This window comes from Cygnus olor, chromosome 19 (assembly GCF_009769625.2).
Source record: "Cygnus olor isolate bCygOlo1 chromosome 19, bCygOlo1.pri.v2, whole genome shotgun sequence".
NCBI lineage: Eukaryota > Metazoa > Chordata > Aves > Anseriformes > Anatidae > Cygnus > Cygnus olor.
Genome location: NC_049187.1, coordinates 11026937 through 11035553, shown reverse-complemented (window position 1 = coordinate 11035553; position 8617 = coordinate 11026937). Strand labels below are relative to the sequence as shown.

Below are 8617 nucleotides of genomic sequence, written 5' to 3'. Positions count from 1 at the left end.
GCCCGCAGGGTACAGCCGGGGGGCTCGCACCGCGCGGGGCGGCCGCGGGCCGCGCGCGGACACCGAGGGGCCCGCGGCCCCCCCGCGGCCCCCCCCGCCGAGCGGCCCCGGGGCTGTGCGGGAGGCCGGAGCTCGGCGCCGCCCGGCCCCGCCGCCCCCGCCCGGCTCCCAGGCAGCCGCGGGCCCGCGGACACCGCGTCAGCCCCGCGTCAGCCCCGCGGCCCGGCCCCGCCGCCTGCCTCCCCGGCCCCCCGGTCCCCGGCCCCGCCGCCCGTGGCCTCGCCCCGCCCCGCCCCGCCCGCCACCGCCGCCGGGACCCCGCGGCCGCCGCCGCCGCTCCCCTGGCGACGCCGACCCGGAAGCGCCGCGCGGGCCGGAAGCGCCGCGGGACGCTGCGCACGCGCCGTGGGCGGGCGGCGCCACGGCGGGCCCCGGCCCCTGCCCACAGCCGGGCCCGGCCCAGCCCCCACGCCCGGCCCCGGCCCCCCTCGGCCCCGGCCCCGCTCCCCGCCCGCCCCCGGCGCAGCAGCAGCCGCCTGGTCGCCCACGAGCACTTGCCACGGTTTATTGACAGCGAACGCGGCGGCGGGCGGGGAGGCAGCGCGGCGCGCCTCAGGCGGGGCCCTGGCTGCTCCCTGACGGGGGCCGCAGCCGCACGAACGCGCTTCTTTCCTCCCGCAGCCGCCGAAAGCAAGGGCAGGATAGGCTCTGGTATTACAGATCCCTGGCAAAGAAAGGCTGTTTGCTCCAAAAAAATGTTTATTGATATAGCTTTATATTTTAAAGTAAAATATCTGTTTTTTACCAAAATATGATATACAGGCACATGGCTGTAAAATAACTTTAAACCAATTCACTATAAAATTACTTTGCGTAACAAATCATCTGGTTCTCAGAGGCAAAACGCTCCTTTTACCTTTGCGGGCGGACGGGCCGAGGCCCAGCTCCTCTTCCCTCCCCGTTCTGCTTTTGCAGAACCCTGCCCCTCGCTCTCCCATCCGCACCTCCCTGGTCCTGGCTGAGCCTGGGGCTGGGGCACAAGCAACGTCTGCTTTTTAGGCTGCACGATGCAGAATCCTGCTCCTAAGAAACCGGTTACAACTGAGAAGTGATAATAAACACATGCCAAAAGAAATCTGCGAAGTCAAGGGGGCAGATATTCAAACCAGGCTTTTATTCTTGAACAAAGAGCTGCTGCTAGATCTAGAAAGATCTAAATAGCTAAAGAACTCCTTTGGACCAGCAAGTAGCAGTTGAAATCTGCTCTAAACATGAAACCAGGATCTTTAAGAGAAACATCTATGCATGTCCAGGGCAGCTGGCTCATTAATGTAGCAATCAGAATGCAGAGACAGTCCTTGATTTTCCAAAAGATCTGTCAAATTCAGAAATCTCAAACTTAGTCTTTTCTGTCTTGGTTGAGGAATGGTTTGGTGTTAAGGTAAAAAAAAAAAAAAAAGTAAAAAAAAGTAAAAAAAAAAAAAAGTAGCTTTACTTTCGTTCTTGAATATAAAGCAGACAAATTTGTTTGATGTATTCCTTCCTGGTTCTATTTGTAGACATCTGAATCTTGAAAGCACTTGCAATAGATTTGGTCACAGTAACAAAGTTGCTCTAGAATTCAAAGATACTAGAAAACACAAGAGCCATCTCAGGAACATGTATTTTCTCTACTCCGCGGATTTTTGCCCCGTCCTCTGCACCAGTATCCCTCACGCTGAGGCTGACACCAGGCTCATGTCAGCAAGGTGTACAGAAGAGCTTCCAGCTCCGTACGTTAGCTTTTCCCCTTGCTGGTAAGATTCCCTTACTGTCACCATCTGCAGAGCTCCCTCAGTCACAGGAACTGCAGCAGCCGTCGCAGATCAGCTGCCGACACCGAAGCAGCCTCTGGGCCTGTAATGGGCAGGACTAAACGAGGGCTGTGCCACTGCCATCATTAGTGATCTGTAGTAAGAACATCTACTGAAGAATCTAATGTAGCTAAAGATCTTACAAAAGAAGCCTCAAGAGGGGGGGGGGGGGAAAAGTTGTTCAGGCAGATTCCAAGCTTTTTTTTTTTTTTAGCTTTCAGACAAAAGCAGATTTCAGGCATAGCATGGAGTTACAGCGCAAGGAAGAAGGCAAAGCAGGGGGAGGCACTTCACAACAGCATGCCTATGGATGAATGATGGAGCAATACTTCCATCCTTAGAAGGGAAGCCTGACCAAAGCTACTCAAGTTGCAGCTTTTGAAGATGATTACCTTAAGTCTAATTCCCTTTCCTCATCTATTTCATATGGTCTTTAAAAGACATCTCTGCACATCTCCCTGTCATGAGAGTTTTAACAAGTCACAACCTTGCAGATACTGTTTTGACAAATTACCCAAACAAAGTCCTGAAACTTTTCCAGAAAGCACTCCAGGGAGCAACTCCAGTTCACACAGCCCACAGAAGCTAGTGCTCCATTTAGCTGTGCATGGAGAAAATGATACATGACATCCCAAGAGTAGTTAAAAACAGAGCTGTAAAGATTCATGACCCTCTCTTCCCCTCTCATTGTTATTCTGAGAAGTCAAACGGGAAAAACAGAAGGCAACAACACTAACCTAGATGTTCTAAAGCCAGTTTGAACAGAGGAGTAGGAATAGAGGTGCCTCCTGTGGAAGTAGGATTAATTTGAATGTATCACATGCAGTAAGTAGGGAGCTAGGCAGAAGGAGCCCGACACAGAGACATTCAGTACAGCTCACATTTTCCTCTCTTAGTGTATTACATACAAAATTTACCCTCGTAGTTCAGTATTGCTTGGTGGTGACTAGTCTTATCCACTAACATATGCAATATAGTTATATGTGAAGAAAGGGTTAATGAGACAAGAGGGAAGGCATTAGGCCTGAGAAGAAAAGGATCTGTTCTCTTCTCACTTAAAAATGGCTCAGTCTTTCCTTCGTTTCCAGTGAGGACTGCTAGATACACAAACCAATTTTTTTTCTTCAGTACATACAAGCATACATAGAGAAGGTACCTACAACCACGGCACACAGCACACAGTAGCACAAGTTCAGAATGACTTAGTAAGTTCAAACAAGACAAGGAGGGAAAATAGCAATATTTTCATCTTGAAAGCAGTTGTTTTGGGCCAGAAGGGAGGGGGCTGGCTCAAAATCCAAGATCAGATACTCATCCTATCTACAGCTACAGCAGACAGAAGGTATCAGCCTTTTTCTTACAAAGTACAATTTTGTACTCCTACTAACACAACAGGAGTAAAATCAGTATCTTTGAATACTCTTGTCAGCAGCAAACCTTCTGAAGCAAAGGTCAGGAGGTTAAGAAGAGAATGAGGGACTTCCAGAATGAATTTTTGACTTGGACAGTCAACGCTGTTAAGAAGTTCAACTTCTGAACTAATTTCCAAAGACTTAAATTCTCCTCATGTATTCTCGCTTCTTCATCTTTGCTTTGTTTTTTTAAAAAAGCGCATTCTCCTCTGATTAGATCTACGTTGGTAACAAGCAAACAAAACCTCTTCTCAGGGCTGCACAGTGAATTAGAAGCCTCCCAGATCACAAGCAAGGACTCCTCGCTTCAGCCCAGCTAAAGTGAAGACTCGCAGTCTGCCAAGGCTTCCCCAGTCAGGTAACACGCAACATCCCACAGAGGGTCACCAGCCCACGCTGATGGAATCATCACTCCCATGCTTAGAATTAGCATACTATTGTCCAGATACACGGAGCCAAAATGAAAGCAGCTTCATCAAAGCAAAAGCTAAAGCAAAACAAAAGCATTTGACTGGAAGGGAGTGAGCTGGGGAAACCTGAATTCCCCTCTCCCGTGCAAGCTGAACACTGCTGGAGGAGGAACAGCAGACGGGGTAACAGATAATGCGTATCTATCCCTTGCTGCTGCATTAAAGGCTTTCACTATTTTCAGCTTCCACATACAATCCCACGTTTTAATATCTGGGGACCTCCTACCAGAAGAAAAGGCAGATCATCAGCTTCACAGTTAAGAATCTATGAATCTAATCACTGTCATACATACAGGAGTACTCATTCCCCCTGGCTAACTGAGGCCTCCTGTACCTGAAATCAGATCTGAATTCTTCAAGGACCAAGTGCAAGTCCATGAAAACAGAGAATTACAATGGCAGAAGAGCAATAACCTTTACTACAACCACAAATGATCTGGTATACTTTGCGGAATGCACCCAGAATGGCGTATGTGTGTATATATAAATTTTGTATATAGACATTGTACTGTTTCATACTTTTTAATACATATACAAGTACCTATACATATATACATATTTACAATTTACACCAGCCAGTAGATGTATGCGTATTGTACATATACACACAAACGCCTAGAATACACATGCACACACACAAACACACACTCTTTAAAATAAACTCCACATTCCATGTAACAAAGTCCTGCCATAGTCCAAGAAGAGCAGCACCAAGTGATGGTGGCGGCAACATAATAGCTTCAAGACTGCTTAGAACAAACACGTTTTTTCTTTTTTAACACTTGGGAAATTAAAGAACGGGTTGCATCAGCTACAGCCCAGATACAGAGAACCCTCATACAAACTTCAACTCCAACCTACACTCCAGCAATTCTTGCTATTCTATACTGTGCTCTCTTCAGCTGAATGAGGATGTATCAGTGCTGACCTGCTGCCCTGCACTATTCCAGCTGAGTACATCATACCTCGTATGACAGCACTACAAACAGGTCTACTGTAGTAACTATGGTAGTCAGGTAGTCACCAATTTTATTTTATTTTTCCCAACAAAAATGGAGGCCTGGCTGGGGTTCAACATTAAAAGAACTGATCAGACTTGTTCTTTCACTTCCTTTCTAGTATATGGAACAGTGAACATTGGCTTATTTAACTAAAATATTTTCATTTCCTTCCCTCTGATCATGCCTTCACTGTCAGGAGTTGCAAGAGGTGCTCTAGCTTTGCAAAGAAGGCGGTACAGTCCAAATGAGGCAGGCAGTAACTTTTCCCAGCAGCCAGAACAGCCTTCTCCAGCAAGTGCCTTTGCAAAGGCCACTGTACTCCTTAACACACCAAGTCTGAGGGAGCCCATAGTTCTGCCAAACGTAACTACAGCCCCCCAGTTTTACTGGTTCAAAGAAAGGACCGAGATGCAATGATGGGCACTCAAAACATCAACAGGGCTTTATGGCAGCACCCACTTTGTTTAACCTGCGAGAGGAGCACCCGCATCTCTCCTTGGGCACTGGGATCCAGCACAGACTGGTCTGATAAGTGAGTGACAGGAAGGGATTGTTTGTATTCAGTGCTTTTTGGGGCATTCTTTCAACTCCAACCAGGGACTAGTAACACTGTGGGAGCCTCGCATTTCATCCACACAAAGAAAATAGGGTAACACACCTGCTGAAAATTTAAAGATTTCTGTCTAGTATCTCAAAATGAAGAATCCCCTCTCCTAGAAAATCATGGCAGCAATACAAGTGGCAAGATGATCCTTATTACATTGAGAGAAGGGGGCTAGCTTTCTTAGTTTCTAATTTATTAACCTGCTAACCACCTACCCAGCCAGGCAGAGTGGAAATTGTGTTCTTGGTCAGCAGTACAAATTTACATATAAATTGCTGTGTCGAATTTAAAGGGAGCATTGATTTCTTTACAACTTCATTTCAAACCTGCTGCCTCCAAGTACAACTTAATCTTCCACAGTTTTGTCTACTTACTCGCCTAAGACTGAAAAAATATATTTGTTATGAAGGACTCTGTATTATTGCTATTGTTGGTTTGCACTGTGTTGTTCCACCTTTACCATTTCAAATCCAGACTCTTTGGGGATAAAATACTGTGGTTTTTTTTCCCTATTGATTTTTTTCCAATTTCTTAAAATTTGTATAAAAATAAAGAATTTCCACAAATGTGGGCTAAAGGTAACCAATAATACGTATATGCTTAGGATCAGCTGTTGGAAATGTGGTTGATATCCACAAGACCACAAATAAACCTCTAGTGATTCTTTAGTTTAACATTTACAAGACATGAAAACTTCTGCTTATAAAATTGACCCCATACAGAATGGAACAGCTAACCTAACAGCTGTTTATTGTTACTTTTTAAAATAATGGTCCTAAGTTTAAAAATAAAATCAAGTACTTCCTTTTATGATTTTCACATTAGAAAACTGCACCATTCAAAATCTGTGGCCAGGGAAACCCCTTTGCAGTAAGACAGTTTCTTTTAATAGTCGTCGAGAGTGTTTTCCATGAAAACATTTCTAACATCCAGTATGGAAGCCAGCTCCAAAATGTGCTTTTGGAGGTGAGGGTTCTCCACCGTTTCATCTCTTGGCAGCTGAGGATAAGATTCTGGATAATTTCGTGTTTCCTGCTAGATGACAGTGAAAACAAAGAGAATCAGACATTCATTTATTTTTACAGCCTTTCAGAAGAAGATTGCAAAAGGTCAGTGTCACGTAAGAGATACCCTAATCTGTTTAGCATGCCACAGAGAGAAAAGATTCTAGCAGAAATAAAGCCACTTTCAGTTTTCTTTTCCTATTGACTCAGAGATGGTTGTAGCGGCAATACAAATGCCCATTCATCTAAGATGCTTATTCATGTTCAAAGAAGCTTTACAAATAGAATAATAATTGAAAAAGGCTTGACATATACTTACCTACTAGGCTGGAGTTCATTTCTTGAAATTGTAGACATCTAAGCATCTCCACTGGGAGATTCATCTCATCCTAAAACAAATATCTAAGACACGGGGGGCGAATCCATCCCCGCTCAGAGATAACCTACTTTTCCCCGATACCAAGGAAGCCAAGGTAGATTAACTTAGGTTTGGAAAGCAAATAGATGTCTGCAGTTAGACGAGAAGAATACTGCACCTTTCTGTGTTTTGACTTTTGTTTTTTTTCCCCTCTAATGTTTAAAATGCAGCAGGCAGTTTATATGCCAACAATTAGAAACAGAAAATGATGTAGGACTTCACTTTTGACACAGCACTAACCAATAGGGAGGGAAAATATCATCTTCCTGTTTAGTTTACTCAAACTTCAAACACCTTTCAAACTCTATTCGTGCTAGAATACATTCCAGCAATAAGGTACCACTACTCCCCACTTCCTCTTATTCTCTTGTTTTACAGCTTTTTAGTTGCATAGAAATAATAACCTTGACTTATTAAGAGGAATTTTTCTACCAGACAAGGCTGTTTAGAGTGACATAAGTGAATCAGAAGGTGTCTGCTACTTATGTAGAAAAATAAGACTGAAGCAAGTCAAAGGCTTCATGCCTTTGGAGAGGTACAGAGGCACAAATTCAATACAAGCTGAAGTCATTAGCACGTGAGAATCAGCTGCCTTTCCAAACTCACAATGATACGCTTAGCCATAAGACCCTTCCAACCTGCAGTTCTATATGCACTCAATTGTTGCTCTCACAAAGGCATAGAAATCCCTGCATACCCGGAAAATTTTGTGCATCCTCATAGTAGCCGAGCAGAAAATAAATCTTGTTAGAAGCAAACGAAGAAATTCATCCCCAAAAAATTGAAGAAAGGACTGATCTGTAAAGGAAAGCAACAAAGAAAACTCAATTTAGAAAGGCTTTAAAAACAAGAAAAGACCTGGAGGAAACCACCACAAATACTTGTGCATTCACTTTATTCACTGTTCTGTCCCTTGGAAAGGCTGGGCAAGAACAACCAGCATCTCCCGAAGCAGCATAGTAAGTCTTAGTTGTACATCTGTAGGCACATACCTATGGAGCGGGAGTGGGTCAGCAGCTGGGCAATATCTCGATTGATTTTTCTAAGGTAGTCTTGACACTTCTCCCACAAACCTCTGCGCATGCTCGATAATCCAGAGACAAATAGGAATGCCATTAAAGGATTGTTCAGAAAGAGTGTGAAGAGGCTACCCCGCTGAGACTGATCTAAAAATCAATAGACAAAGAGATACATTTGGCACATGAAACAGAAAAGAGGTCCCTGCCACAGAATGGAGTCACTCACCCACTAAATTCTCTAACAGCAGAACTACTCGTTTGTGTTAGTTACATATATTCTGCTTTTGTGGAAGATCTGTTCTCAAGGTGATGCACATGACTAGCAATAAAGGCTCACTGGAGATGTGCATTAACACCAAGAAAAATGAGATTCTCCCATGAACTGTAGGAAGCCTGTGTCATCATTTTGTGCACACAACTTGAACACAGAAGTTGTAAACAACTGATAGAAGATACCGATTATAAACCCTAAGAGGAATTGTTAGTTAAACATGGACATTCTTATTCCACTCCCAGAACCAGACAGTTGAACCTATACAACCTCCCAAAAGTCTACACAGTTGCTCTTTTATTGGGCAATGCAATATCTTAAAGTCCATTTATTCCATGCAGTTCAACATAATATGCAGGGGTCCAAGCTTCAGCTCAATAAACTGAGAAGCCAAAAAAAAGAAAGGTAATGCACCTCGTGTTCCCAAACACTGCTTCCTCAGCAAGGCTTACTAACTCGCTTTGATGCAATTCCTCCTTCTTCAGGACACAGGCACACGGTCCTGCATGATAAAATGCCACACTGGCACAGGGGCTCAGTTAGGTTCAGCTAAGAAGTCTCTGCA

The 8617-nt window shown here is 44.7% G+C and overlaps 1 protein-coding gene across 6 annotated transcripts in view; it reads right to left on the bottom strand.

Annotated features, from left to right (window-relative positions):
- Positions 1-1155: 1155 nt before the first annotated feature.
- SCAI (suppressor of cancer cell invasion) overlaps positions 1156-8617 on the bottom strand; it is a 44130-nt gene continuing 36668 nt past the window's right edge. For all 6 annotated transcript variants that reach the window (XM_040531349.1, XM_040531344.1, XM_040531348.1 and 3 more), the window contains 3 exons: positions 7755-7928; positions 7460-7560; positions 1156-6375 (listed from right to left, as the gene is read on the bottom strand). In XM_040531349.1, the coding sequence (XP_040387283.1) occupies positions 6226-6375; positions 7460-7560; positions 7755-7928 (425 nt within the window). In that variant the 3' untranslated portion in view covers positions 1156-6225. The remainder of the gene's footprint in view (positions 6376-7459; positions 7561-7754; positions 7929-8617) is intronic.